This window comes from Centroberyx affinis, unplaced genomic scaffold, assembly GCF_046629955.1.
Source record: "Centroberyx affinis isolate AG114_WGS23_722 - 3 ecotype Tasmania unplaced genomic scaffold, CSIRO-AGI_Caff_v1 ptg003125l_1, whole genome shotgun sequence".
In the NCBI taxonomy this organism is placed as follows: Eukaryota; Metazoa; Chordata; class Actinopteri; order Beryciformes; family Berycidae; genus Centroberyx; species Centroberyx affinis.
In genome coordinates this window covers 102751-118318 of record NW_027281187.1, presented here as the reverse complement: position 1 = coordinate 118318, position 15568 = coordinate 102751, and the positions used below count along the sequence as shown (strand labels likewise).

Here is a 15568-nt window from a genome sequence, read left to right as displayed (position 1 = left end):
CCAACCCATAACTCTGACCGACTCCTTCAAATTCCTCGGCGCCCACATCAGCAATGATCTGAAATGGGACATCAACAACACCACCATCATGAAGAAGGCCCAGCAGCGACTGTACTTCCTGAGACAACTGAGGAAGTACAGAGTCAAACAACGCCTACTGGTCCAATTCTACACCACCATCATTCAGAGTATACTCACTTCATCCATCACAGTCTGCTACGGAACCACAGATAGCTACTCCAAACACAAACTTCAGCCAATAGTCAAGAAGGCCTCCAGAATCACAGGATGTGACCTTCCCTCTCTGGACTTCCTCTTCAACACCCGTACAGCCACTCTACACTCCAAAAACACCTGCTTCAAGGACAGTTTTTTTCCCCACAGCCGTCCGAACTCTGAACTCCCTGGGGAAATCCTGTTTTCCACAATATGGGGCCTTTAAGCATATTTTTGCTAAATCCAACACATTTTCATAGCTATTTTTATTACCCTTGACTTACTTTTGTGTCAATTTGAATAACTTATTCAATACGTTTTAACCAATGTCGTAGACTTGAAATCTATTCAATAATATTACGTGTCACTAAATCTATTCAAAATTATCACGTCACTTTGTTGCCATAATTTTATTAAGTAAACAATCACATTTTTTACAGTGACAGATTACACAAAGGTTGATATGTGGAGAGATACAACACTGGAAAGCAATGCACTCAGTTAATCACAAATGTCTTGATCAAAAAAAAGAAAAAGAAAAAAAGAACAATCATAAGTGATATTGATATAATCATTAAAAGGCACCAGCCCAATGGAAGAAATGGATGAGGGCTATACAGTACAGTGCAAGTCTTAGGCACATGTAAAAGAAAAAAAGTAAAGCAAAGATGCTTTCAAAAATAATTAAATGAAAAGTTTCTAAATATCAAAAAATGTACTATAAAGAGCAGTCTACTGACACACTAATGCAGAAAAAAACACAAGACACAATTTATATAAAAACTCTTTGGTGCCTAAGACTTTTGCACAGTACTGTACATTAAGGAAGTATTGAAATATTAATTATTTTTGTCAAAACTGGATATTTGCATATGGTTATGAATATTACATATGCAGCCAAAAGAAGGTAACATTTTTGTAGGCATCAAGACATGGCTATAGTAGAAGATTTAGGAAAAGATCATTCAAGTCTTAATTATTAAGGAAAATCCCCAGGCATCATATGATACAAAAACATTAAAAACACAAAAAAATTGATTAAAAAAAAAAAAAAAAAAAAAAAATTGTGATTAAGGGATGTAACAATAAGTTAAAATTGTGAGGAGGCGTAGCCTCTAAGCTAAATTGCTATAACTTCATGACAGATTGTCATCATATTAAAATATGCATACAAATAACAAGTAACAAGTGGGTTAAGTTGGCTGCTGTACTGGCTTGAATCCCGCCATTGCCACTAGCAGCTACTGTATACTCTTGCATTTCTATGTATCATTATTATTTATTATTCCTTCATTCTTACTAAAACTGCCTTCCCATGCATGAAAATGCCAAATGACACTCACTAAAGTATGGGGCAAATAGTCCAGATGGTGGTGCTACAGCAGTGGTTTAAAACCTATTAAAAAATCATAAAAAATCAACGATACATGCTACAGCTCTGTCATTTTCAGCGGTTATCGGCCCAAACAAGACAAAACTTTTCCATAAACCTATACTTAATTATGAAATCCACCACTCTGGTGCTGTGGGCTCAATTTCTGCACAAAAAAATGCACAATAGTTTTATTTGTGCATGTCTAAGGATGCTCTGTAGTGATGTAATTTGTGCAAAGTAGATGGGACTAGTTAGACTTCATTAGTTTACAGCTACTGAAAATTCTGGCTAAATAAATTTGCAGTGTTCATGAAAATAAATAAAATTTTGCAGTCATAGCAGATGAAGTATCTAAAAGTTCAGGACTGTGTCTCAGAAATTGCATTTTTTTTAATTATTTGAATTCTGCCCTAATGGAAAATGGAGCATCTAATCTGTAAAAATAAATCACATACATCTCTATATTGTCTACATAAAGTATGTAAATGATCGGAATATTATCTTGAAAACTTTAGAAGGATGGACAGATGTTATCATGCACCCTGGTAGTTGCCTTAAAGCCCAATGTCCACCAGATCCAATCCCGTGCTCCGGCCGTTCCGCTTCCGTGCCGGAGCCGAGACACATCTGGTGTACACTGGGCTTAAGTCAGCCACCAGCTGTCAAGCCACTTCTCAACAAGTTTGTGATTTGCCCTCGGTCTCAAATGTTGTGAGTTTGAGTCCTGGGTGCTGCCGAATAACCATGCTTATGCCTAATCTGGCATTTTGCTGTGTGATATAGACATATTTTCAAAGATATTTCAGAGTTTTAATGATAATCTTATTACTATAATTATTACTTCTTTCTCCAAGCACTTTGTTTTTCTTTTTCCTCTTAAGCTATATCTGGCCGGCCCCATCATAACTGCTAGCAGTTACTAGTTACTATTGTTGTTGTTATAATAAATAAAGTTTGGCTTTTGTTGTGTAAAAGTTCCAATTCCATGCTAATATATATATTACCTACATTCATACTTTCAGGGATATGACTGTAATATGAAGATGCATAAGAATCTCATATTCTGAAGATGACCATAGCCTTGTAAATAAGCTACCATCTGGAATACTCAATGTGAATAGAATGTGAAAATGTAATGTGTGATTTCTTTGGATATGGTGTTTACATGCATCAACACTAAAATTAAATAGACGTGTATCTCAAATAATATTTTACTGTACATTATTTTAAGAGTGCATTCTATAGTGGTTATCACTGTATAAATCTGCAGTCATTTTGAATTTTCCATATACATTTAAAATGTAATTTAAAATCAGAAGTTCTGTCGGTTGATGCGGTCCTGTTCCATTTGAGACTTTGCCTTCATTTTCAGAAGTAGGATGTGTTCAGCGAACTCCCTGACAGCTCCCATTCCCCCAGGACTGTGGCAGGTGTACTTTGCAGCATTGATTGCTATCACTGGGGCATCCTGAGGTACTGCACTCAAACCTGCCAGGTTTAGACATGCAACATCTTGTTCATCATTACCTAATTGGAGAGAAATGGGGAAAAGATGAATGAGAGAGAAACAGCAGCAAACAGAAAAGAGAACAGTCATTTCATTTCCTTTGCTTTCACTAGTATAGCCAATAAACATACGTATAGAAAAATACCAAATACGAAAAGTAACCAAAAAGCATTTATTAACTCTAGGATAGGCAATTTATTTTAGAACCATTTTGGTATTTTTTGTTGAAATTCTTTTTACATCCTGACAGCTATTAATAAATCAAATGCTCTGAGAAAAAAATCTGGTCTCTGTGGCTGTCCCAGGCCCTGTAATCAGCCACTCATATGCAGCCCATGTGTAATGCTGTCATCAAGCACTCTTGGATTTCCATGGTCTTGCCGGACACACGGCATGCCATCAAAGAAATCACCACAACCTAACCTTGGATTTCCATGGCCTTGCCGGACACATGGCACGGCGCCAAAGTAATCACCAAAACATAACCATTGGATTTCCATGGCAGCTAGACAGCCATGGAGAGAGTTAAATAAATAACACACCTCACCAACCCTCCGCTTCAATAAACTTCTCCCATCTTTGTAGGTAACCTTGAGTATCATTTTTATTAATTGCAATGGATCGTTCTAATATAAAAATGGTTTTACAAGTGGTTGCTAGGGTGTTTCTAGGTGATTGCTAGGGTTTTGCTAGGTGGTTGCTAGGGTGTTACCAGTGGTTGCTAGGGACAAAATGGAATCCAAGGAAAAAAATAATTTTGTTTTTACGGTTTACAGTCACCGAGTTATGTTCATTTAAAATGTAAAAGGTTGCTGTAGCACCCCAATTGGTGAAATGACACCAAGTTTTACATGTTGACTGAGCGATGACAGGCGCACAATTGTACCAAATTTGGTTGAGATAGCATAATGCGTTCATGAGTTATGCCAATTTTTATAAAATAGGCCCCGCCCACAACATTTGACCAAATTTTGGAAGCCAATAACATCAAAATGGTATGGAACATAAAAAAAAGAATCGGCACATTTGTGCAGGACAGTCCAGATATGCTGTGTGTCAAAGATTGGACAAAATATGTAGGAGTAGTAGTGAAAAAACTGTTAACCTAATCCTAAATCTAGTTAGACGGAAATGGGCGTGGCCTATATGGGTAGATGCGTAATGACCCAAGGAATCCAGGGACAAAAAAAATAATTTTGATTCTACAACCTATGGTTCAAAAGTTATGGACCAAAATGTAAATAGGGCTGCTATAGCGCCACCATGAAGTCAACTGGTGTAATTTTTTAGACCTAAGTAAAAGGGGAGAGTTTGAACCCATGTGCCAAGTTTGGGAACTGTAGCTCTTATAGTTTGTGTGCTGCAGCTACTTTTATGCAAAATCCCATGTAAGTGAATGGGGCAAAACATTTGCATTTAATCGCAAATATCGCAAAAACTATCAATAAATGCATATATTACACAAACGTGATTACATCACGCACTCTTGCAGACTGAACATTCTGCCATTCATTTCTATGGGGAAAACTAGAACGTGTACAAAGTTTCATAAAAATCCATTCAGTCAATTATGAGATATAAACTTTTAGCATTTGTAGCGCCCACTAGTGATGGAACTCCAAATGCTTTTGTGGGCGTGCTCAAGCAACACTCCTCAAATTTTAGCTTCATTAGACGAATGGTCAAGGAGTTATGGCCAGTTTTGTGTTAGGGCATGTTTTGTTAAAAGTTTATTGGTTGATAAAAGCCAATCCATTGGGGCAATCAATTATTCAAATAGAAGTTTGAAAGAGGACAGTCCCAAGATACTCCACACCAAGTTTTGTGTCAATTTGATGAGCGGCCTAGGAGGAGTAGTGAAAAAAGAATTTCAGACAAAATTCAAAATGGCGTAAAATCTAGTCTGGCGGAAATGGGCGTAGCCTATACAGATAGATGCAGAATGGCCCAAGGAATCCAGAATTTTGATTCTACGACCTACGGTTCAGAAGTTATAGGCCAAAAGGTAAAGTTGCTTGTTATAGCACCGCCCTGAAGCCAATTGACGTGGGTTTCGTTGCCCGAGTAGCGGCTGAGACTTTGGATCTATCTGCCAAGTTTGGTTGCTGTAGCTCTTACGGTTTCTGAGATCCAGATACTTTTAGGGCAGAAGAAGAAGAAGAAGAAGAAGCATAATAATCCTAACAAAAACAGTAAGTATGCAGGATAAGTATGCAGGATAATAACAGTGTGCTTTGCAAGCACACTAACAAGCAAATGTACAGCAGCGTTACCCATGTAAGCCACCTCCTTCCACTCCAGCTTCCTCTCTTCCATCATCTTCTTCACGTTTCCCAGCAGCTCCACTCCCATCTGCTGGATCTGGCAGCCCGTTCTCTGGGTCAATTTGTCAGACAATTCCTTGCTCACGGGTTCCTCACTAGAGGTCAACAGCACCACCTGGTGGAGCAAGCAAGGAGACAGTAGTGTTGTGGTAGTGGATGATTTGAGTCTATTGCAGGTGAGCAGAGGGGTAGCCTACCCCACCATCCAATAAAAGTTAGTGATAATTGGGCAAACAAGTGGTATGTGATATGTGCCCATGTATTCCTTAAACCTCATAAAAAGCAGGAAATAATGTAGAAAGTGGAGAAGGTAAAATTAAATACCTATACGGAACAGAAGTGCAGAGATCAAAAGGTCAACTAAAAGTTGAGACACTTGCCACTGCTATGCACATTCACAATGCTCTGTTGGCAAAATTAGTAAAATTTCTTGCTTTTACTGGTACTGCGAATGAGATTCTTGTGTCGTTTTGAGTTTGAAAACATGCACAGTCCCTACCTCCACTCCTTCTCTCTTCAGCATGCGGATGCCCGTGGTGTCTCTGGTATTGACAGACAGCATCTCCTCTCCGGATACAGAAACAAAGATCTTTCCATCCGTTAAACATCCAGACACATTACACAACATCAGCCGAACCACCTCAGGCTTGTCCTGGCCAAAGTAACCATACCTAGGGAAAGAAGCACAGATAGGCTGAAAAAAGAGAAAGGCTTTTTCTTTTTTTCTGTAAATATCTCACTTAAAAGGTGGGAAAAAAATACATTGCAGCACCTTAATAAAACCACCTGTTCTCACCTACCAGTACATGAAAACACAGACCAGAAACAGAAAAACTGAGAAAAATGTACAGCCAGAGGCCCACTCCAGCAAAATAAACATTCAAATGCAAATCAGACCCTCTGTATATAGTGCACATTGGAGAGAAAGATTGTGTCATCAGTGAAGTTATTAGCAGGATGAAGTCCTATATGTGTGTTCTTGACCCCATCCCCAAGTATAATAAACTCCTCTTAATTTAGGCATCATCCCCACAGCTTTCAAGACTTCAATGATAAAACCTCTCCTCAAGAAATCAAAATTAGATTACTCACAGCTAAACAATTACAGACCCATTTCTAATCTACCTTTCCTTGGTAAACTTTTAGAGAAAATTGTTTTTAATCAACTGCTTGTTCATATAACCAACAACGACATCTTAGAAAAGCAAACCACAGCACAGAGACTGCCCTACTGAAAGTTGTAAATGACCTGAGAATTATTGTGGATGCAAACAATGTTGCTGTCCTTCTTCTCTTAGACCTCAGTGCAGCATTCGATACAATCGATCACAATATTTTAATTGACAGACTTGAGAAATGGGTGGGTCTCTCTGACCGTGTATTAGCTTGGTTTCAATCATATTTAACTGATAGACCGTTTTTTGTCAGCCTGGGTGCTTATGTATCAGAGACTCATGTAGTACTGGTAGTAGTAGTAGCACTAGTAGCATTAGTAATAGCAGTAGTTGTAATAACAGCATGAGTAGAAGTCATAATATATAATAGTACTACACAGTAATGTCAATCCAGCTGAGTCAAGCTATATTTGCTCTTTTGGATTTATTTCAACAATCAGCAGTGAAAAACAACCCCTAGTATTGGTGAAAATAACTGTTAAAGCCTAAGGCCAAATCTACGGCATCAGGAGGCTCACTGCCTCTCTCTACATGCCCCCTTTACTCCACCTTTTAATTGTTTATAGTTTGTTATTTGACAATGTTACAGTTTATTGTTACTGTTTACTGTTATTGTTATAGTTTATTGTTAATTTATTGTTACCTGGTGTTGGTTAATTTAATTATTTATTGTCGAAAGTTACCAAATTAAAGTGCTAAATATGGCATGGGCAATCCCTGACTGATTTCATCTGTACTGATATGGATTATATTGCCTTTTCAAATATAGCCCTTTATCATGATGTACTAAATGCTCAATGTTGTGGTGTCCACAGTGGGTTTTCCAACCTAGCCCAGTAATAATGGCGTATGTAAAGGAATTACATTTTGTACTATGAAAACTCAAATTATGTATTTTGATTAACAACGGCCATCCAGATGGGATGTAGACACTTGGGTGGGTGAGATAGGAGATGGCAAGTGCATCTGGCAAAAGTTCTAAGGTGGCAAATCTAAATTGGTGAGCTGACAGCACAGTAATGGAAATGAATGAATATCTGTTGGAGAACAATGTATTCCATGGATTAAGAGTAGGATTAAATATGAATGTCAGCACAAACAGTAACACAGTTGTCGTGTTGTCCCTAATTCAGGCTGGCTGTGTGTGTGTGTCTCACCTGAGAACCCTCTGTTCTGCCACAGGCCAGTCGATGTCCACGTCAATGTCTACACTATACTCTGGCAGCATCTCATAGTAGGCCATCTTGCCACCCTGGAGAGAGTGGAATGGTGAGAGTAGGGGGAGATAAGAATAGAAAAGTGACAAACACAGAGCAGCATACCTAAACGTCTGCTGGACTACAGTGGAAGCCAAACCACCAAAATTAAACCAACAAACAATGGGGGTAACTGAAGATGGCTGAAAAATACCACGGAAAATACAACCGGACCAGCGAGACATTAAAAGGTTTCAAAACAAAGTCTGGGAATTTTTCAGCTCTAAAGCCAATGATACAGCAGAGTAAAACCTCTGTAGAATAGAATGGACAGCCACAATAGCACCACCCCAACATTTAAAACGAAAGTATCCCGGAGCCACTTCTGAAACTGATAATAGTTGATGAGTAACATTATTTATGCTATCTGGCTATCAGTGATGAGTAACTTGACTACAGACTTATGTGCTGATCGCTCTGGCTAGTTATGGTTAGGTAACTATTAACCTTACAGGATGAAGATAGCAGACAGCTCTCATCTCCAAGCAAAACTTTTTCATAAAACTTAGCCATAAATCCACAGGCTGCTATTTTCTTTGCCACTAAATTAATATATTAGTATTTTATAATTTTAAATTAAAGAAAGAATTCATTGATACATTTCTGTATTGTACACCTAAGACAATATTATTATATCATAACATACAATTGTGCAATGAAGTATACTATTTTTCTTCCTGTCTTCCTACTAACAAAGGTGTATAAATGATTTTCTCCTCAGTTAGCAGAAGTCTTGACAGCATCCTCCACCTGCTCCTCAAAGACTTGAGAGCTCAATAAAGCTTTCAATTTTTAGCCGCTTGATTCATTTTTTATTTTGTTATGACTAATCTAACAAAGAAAATAATCATTAGATTAATCAATTACCAAAATAATTGTTACATGCATTGTTTTTTTTTTTTAAACCACTGTTAAGGTAACGGTGAAACTTTTTTGATTTGATATTGATATAACTTGGTTTAAGTTGAATTGTATCGTGTCATGCTTAGAAATCGATAGAATTCCAGGTAGTATTGAGTTACATTATGGCGCGTTCAAGCTCTGTTTTGGAAAAATTTGCATTTGACAAAGCTAACATAATAACTCCATTCAAATGTATTGCAACTCAACTGAAATGTGTTCGAGTGTAAGCCTGTAATATGTAGCCTTTGGTGAGAAACTGCAGTGAATACATTTATTTGAATTAGAAATTGGTTTTATGTTGTACAACAGTAGAAAATAGATGATATAGTGTGAATTAAATCCCGTTTTACTACAGGTCAGGTTTTTAAGAAACCATTAAAGGTTCTACAGCATTTTGAACTGGATGGCGAACTGACCCTGACGGTCCAATTTCAAGAATCCTGTGAACTGGTGTTCCTTGGTTCCCTACGGATTGAGGAGATAACTGAACACTGAATAGGCATATACATAAAGGATTCTTAACACACAAACACACAACCACACACCAACAAAGACTATACAACATACTACAGAAAAACTACAAAAAGACTTTTCTGCACTTAGTTTGATATGGGCCCAGGACTATCTGCGATTAATTGTGTGGCTCTAGAGTAAGCTACCTCCATTACCTGCAAAGTTCCCTTATTCTCTACGAGATCTCTAGTGGCCATGTAGAAGGACCCGTTCTCACAGAGTTCTCCATCCCAGTCCTGACGCCGTGGCCGGTTAGCTGGATCTATATTGAAGGGCTTGGTCATCTCACCAGCTAGGGATGAAAAGGAGGAGAGCAGGGTTAGGTCAATTATACAGTGCACTGCTTTAACTGACGTCATTTGCCATCCAGTTTAATCCAATTTAATTAAATTAATGGTACACTAACTTGGGAAGGTGCAACTGACAACCAAATGGCTGTCAAATACCTAACTATTGATGCAGCCCTTTTCCAAATAGTAGAGCAACTTGCTAGGCCCAAGAAGGGAGTAACATCAAGTGAAAGCAATTATCAAAAAATATAGCTGCTAGCAGCAATGAATAGGTGCCATTACCCAAGGCACGATAATGACTGCTTTCACTGCAATAAATGTGGTCCAGCTGCTTTTTTAGCCAGGGCCTCCATTTGTTGTGGCATTCCTATCTGGAAGAACAGGTTTGTGCATGTCGAGGTGCTGATAAGAAGTATCATGCATGAAAGCCACACAGTCTAAAGGAGTGTCTAAGGTGTGCCAAGGTGTGTCATGGAGGGCTGGGTGTATGCTAGGGCTGTGACATTTCATTCGATAATCGATAAGTTATCTAACGCATTCATTGATTGCCATATTCGAACATCAAAGGGAACGTTTGATATTGGCTATCCAATTGTATGGCCACACTGATCCGTTGTGTCTGTCCGTCTCTGTTAATTTCAATTCATTTTCAATGTGTCAGTGTTACGCGTCCGTCTCCGTCAGATTTCTGTCCATTTTGACGAAAAGAAACACGAGACGTTCCTACTTTAAATAGCAGCCAACACGCTGATGTTCCAAGTATGCAGGCAGTAGGCAGTATGCTAAATGCACTGTTTCTGTTTGTTTTGTTAATAAATCTTATTAAATGAGCTGCTGTTGTCAGTCTTTCTGTCAAAACCTTCACTATATTGCCCTCTAGTGGGCATATCCAGTATAACACTAGAAATACATTAACGTTATTGATTTGAAAAATATATATATAATAAAATATCGATAATTATCAATTTTATATGCATTTCATATTTACATTTTTTATATTCAATTTGTAATTTTTGGTCAATGTCACAGCCCTACTGTGTGCAGGTTTTCATGCCAACCAAAGACTGCACCAGGTGACTTCACTGACACACCTTCAACCTTATCTGCACACACTCTGCCTTCCATGTCACAGCTGAATACCCCTGGCCTAGATCTACACACACAAAAAAAACAAACAGTAATGCTTATACCCAAGTGAAAGATTTATCTATACAAGCTGTGCCATTGAAAGGTGTGGAACTATTTTAGGTCCCAGTCCCCAGTAGGACAAAAACAATCACAAACCATCAATCCACTAGAGTAGTCCTACATCTAGTGACAATCAAACACAGATGACTTACATCCTTTCTTGACCTCTTGCCAGCGGAACTGGTGTCTTCTGACCACAGCAAAGACTGAGTCGAAGCCCTGCAGCGTGACCATCTCTACGGCTTCCTTTACATGGAAAGGATGGAGACAGGGGGATGTAGCCTGGATGTTGCAGATCACATCTACCTCTGCCAAAAGAAAAGTGAAGAGAGGAATGAATTAAACAGTGGCATTTCTCCAGGATTCTGTGGCAAGGTGGTGCTTCTTACTGTTTAGACAAAAATGAAGCCTTTCCGTCAGTGACCTGGCATTGAGTTAAGTCTTTCACCACAAATGTCCGTTACTATTATTGGAATGTATAGGCCACCATCAGCTAGTAACGTGTTTTATGAAAAGTTAAATAGCCTTCTTAAACAGTGTGATTTCAATAAGAGGTCATGTTATTAAGAGATTTTTTTAGTGGCTTTTTTTTTACATGGCTGGCAAGATTTCAGGATTCCAGACAAGTAGAATGTTTACTGGACACATGTTTTACATATGCTAGAATACATTTAAATACCAATAAATAATACAAACTAAATGTAATGATCCAACAAATGCATTTAACACTTCGAGCCAACAGAAAGGAAACTTTATTTCTTACGGGCCTTTTGGCTGTCACCGATCTTGTCGAAGAGGCTTGCTGCCTTCAGGTGCTGCTCGTAAGCTCGTAGCCTATTTCCTCGTTTGACAGTCGTACAGTCGTACAACTCATGGTGTATTCAAGTACTTTTTAGTGAGAAATAACAAAATGGACCCTTTGGTGACTATTTTAGAACAGGGCCTAACCGCAGAGGCCTGACGATGCTGGACTTGTGGATGGTGAGTGAGTAGTCTTATGGAGCCGGATTGGATGGAGAGTGGAGAAACTCTTGAAACAAGTGAACTTGAAACGAGCTATCTCAATTGCTATTCTCGGGGAACGATCTTATAAGGGATTTCGTGTTACCACCTCCAGACGGGGCGTCCGGCCAATCAGGTTATGGGCAGTGATGTCTCCACCTACGTATTAGCCTGACCAATACTGTCTTGGACCAGGTGGTGTTTCATTATTATTTTAAGCGAATGGTGGCAGGTGTGAAAAGTTCAGATCAGAACAAATAAGATGATACCAAACTCTGGACCTGTAGTCCCAAGATGGGTGGAGTAATTGTATTTTTCCGTTAACTGACTAAATCATAACTTTATGAGCTTACAAATAGGACAAGACACTACTATCGCATTCCACAGAGTAAGACAACATAAAATAAACATGTTTCTACAGAAGAGAACATAAGAATATTTTGTGTGTGTGTGTGTGTGTGTGTGTGTTTGCATACCTGGGTTGAGCCTGATAAACTCCTGGATGGTCTCCAGTGAAGAAGAAGAGTCTCTGGAAACTTCAGGGCTCCTGCGGTGCACCTTGGCCCCCCAAGCCTTTGCTACCTTCTCTATCTCATCATGGTCAGTTGACACCCACACACTAGAAAAATGAATAAAGTGTGTTATTAACTCATTTTAAACATTTTCAAAGGAGTAGAGGATGGGCTGCAGCAGGCTTTTTTTTTTTTTTATAGTATTTTATTCTTCAGTTTTTCAAGATTCGTGAAGGTAAACACATACAAAACAGGCCCACAAAGAAACGGAAAAATAATAATAATAAATACAAAAAAGTGGGAAAAACAAAATAGAAACACAAACAATAACCCAAACAGCTGCCAGATAATATACACAGCCTTTACACACTCATACCCCCACATTCACATGTCTATTGTACATTCACCGTTCCTCTTAAACAGTCTATAAATGGGCCCCATTTTTCTGAAACTTTCTTGGCTGACTTGGACCTATGGAATCGGATTCTCTCCATCTGTATAACTACAATCATCTCGTTAAGCCATTTTTGAAAGCAGGGAGCGGAGGACGACTTCCAGTCCAGTAGAATAATCTTCTTGGCTGCAACCATTCCAAGCGACACAGCCATTAGCTCTTCACACGTGAGACCTGTAGTGTTCTCTGAGCAACTGAAGAGAGCAACTCAGGGGTCGGGAACAATGTCTTTTTCATAGACTCTAGAGAACCAATCAAATCTCTTTAGGATTTGTTAGCAGAGCCCTTTTTTTTAAAAATTAATTTTATATATTGCACGATTAGCTTGAGCACCTTTTAGTTGTCTGGCCAAAAGCCTCTCTGACTTAACTCCCAGCTCAAAGTTTTTCTGTTTAAGCTTGAGTAGGAGGTTACTGATCCTATTGCTAAGAATAGAGTTATATTCATATCTGAGATTTAATATTTTGTTGTAATCGCTCTGTGCCAGCGAGTTTCTATAAGATTCTTCAATGGCAGGGAGTGTATCCTCAATCTCCCTGAGTCATAGACAATGTTCCCTTTTTTTGAGGCTTCGAAGGAAATTATGTGGCCTCGATTGTGGCCTGTGGAGTGTTGGTCCACTCCTCTTCAATGGCTGTGCCAAGTTGCTGGATATTGGCAGGAATTGGAAAACGCTGTCGTACATGCTGATCCAGAGCATCCCAAACATGCTCAATGGGTGACATGTCTGGTGAGTACGCAGGCCATGCAAGAACTGGGATGTTTTCAGCTTCCGGGGATTGTGTACAGATCCTTGCAACATGGGGCCGTGCATTATCATGCTGCAACATGAGCTCTGGTGGACATTCCTGCAGTCAAAACGTGCGACATCTGTGGCATTGTGTTGAGCGATAAAAACTTCATATGCCACACCTGTCAGGTGGATGGATTATCTTGGCAAGGGAGAAGTGCTCACTAACACGGATTTAAACAAATTTGTGAACAAAATTTGAGAGAAATAAGCCTTTTGTGTGCATAGAAAAAGTCTTAGATCTTTTATTTCAACTCATGAAAAATGGGAGCAAAAACGAAAGTGTTGCGTTTATATTTTTGTTCAGTATACGTTCACAATAAAACATTATACAGTATATTATTTGTTGAAATATACCTAGTTGGTTCGACTTAATGTTTTAATACATACAGTGGAATGCAAAAGTTTGGGCACCCCTGGACAATATAGTCCAGACTTTTGCTATGTAGGAAATGTGAGTGGACCTGCTGGAATTGTATTTCAAGCCCTGCCCTAGATTTTCCGCATTTTTTTCTGCACTGCCAGTCTGCTACACAGCTACAGGAGCAAGCCGACTGCCTTTCAATGCTGTCAGTAATGACAATGAAGTGATAAAGACAAATGGGAAAGTAGAATTTTACATGATATCCAAGATGCCAAGATGTGACAGTCTCACCCTGTTGATATGTTAGGTGTCATGCATGTACAACAACTTTTAACAAATAAACTTAATAAAATATCAGTTACAAAACTGATAATATTTTCCTCTTTATTCCTTTTTATGCCAGAAAAAGCTACTTTTGCTTCAGGGTCCGTTTAGTTATATCTGACTAAAAGGTACTTGGAATACCAACGAGTTGTACGACTTTGACACACGGAAGTACAAGCCCTGAGGAGGAGCCCTGAAGGCACCAAAAAGAGTCTTCCATCTGATCGCTGACAGCCAACAAGCAATAACGTTTCCTTTCTCTTGACTCTCGACCGTTAATTTAAAAAAGTCTTTAATCTTGACATTTGGTTTTGTAACGTTATTCCGTTAAAAACCGCTCTGAAAACATTCTGTGCGGCACTTTGATTTATTTAGGCAAGGTTTCCAGACCGTTGCCAGTCTAACAAGCTTACTGGGGTCCTTGAACCCTTTTCTGTTACACGAGTTTTTGAAAGTATTTGCAAGAAAGCTTGTCAGATTGGCACATTTCGGTCTGGAAACCTTGCCTAAATGAAGTCAAAGTGCCGCACAGAATGTTTTCAGTGTTTCTTTTTTTTAATGGAAGGACTACGGGGCTAGTTATGAATATAGTGCCTGGTTTCAGACACAGAACAGCTGTCCAGGTGCTGACACAGACAGCAGCCAGCAACAACTTAAAAATGAAATAAACTGATAAGCTCTGATAAAACGATAATAAAGCAAGGCCTTTAAGTAATAGGCTATAACTAACGTTACCTGTCGAACATGTTGGAGTCCATAGCAGCTCTCAATACCCATCCGATGAGGGGAACCCCAGCTAGCATTTTGATATTTTTCAGAGGAATCCCTTTGCTTCCTCCCCTCGCCAGAACCAAGGCAGTGATGTGTCTCTTACTTGTATCCCTGACTTGCTTGGCGGACAGGAATCCATCCTGCACATCGTCAATACCAGTGTTACCTCTCTTCCGTGCAGCCATAGCAGTTCTGACTAACGGTACAAGATTTACCCGCTTAACGGCTTGTAAATCAATATATCTGCCCCTTTAGGTCTATCTAAGTAAATGCTTAATAAAATACCACGAGAGACTGAGTAGGGTAGTGCATTCACTAACGCTCATCACAGAAAAATGAACGACAGGAAAAGTGGCACGCTTATGTTCCGTTGTTCCGTTCCTGCCAGCCGGCTGTGTTCCGACTGGCAGACTTCCGGTCCGTTTTTTTCAGAATAAGAGCGTAATTTCTAGAAAGCCACAACACTCAAATATTGACCAAAAAAACCCAACTTATTTTTGCACAAAATAAATAAATAATAATAATAATAATAATGATGATTATAATTAAACATCAGAATGCAACCATACAATCTGTATAATGTTTTTCTATCACCGGTACCAAC

The 15568-nt window shown here is 38.9% G+C and overlaps 1 protein-coding gene across 1 annotated transcript; it reads right to left on the bottom strand.

Annotated features, from left to right (window-relative positions):
* Positions 1–617: 617 nt before the first annotated feature.
* Positions 618–15353, bottom strand: cmasa (cytidine monophosphate N-acetylneuraminic acid synthetase a). Its single transcript, XM_071537787.1, has 8 exons — positions 14929–15353; positions 12226–12368; positions 10900–11055; positions 9425–9561; positions 7755–7849; positions 5922–6093; positions 5372–5537; positions 618–3118 (listed from the first exon to the last, which is right to left on the bottom strand). Exons 1-8 carry the CDS (start codon positions 15147–15149, stop codon positions 2904–2906), a joined length of 1305 nt encoding a protein of 434 aa, XP_071393888.1. The 5' UTR covers positions 15150–15353; the 3' UTR covers positions 618–2903.
* Between the last annotated feature and the right edge of the window lie 215 nt (positions 15354–15568).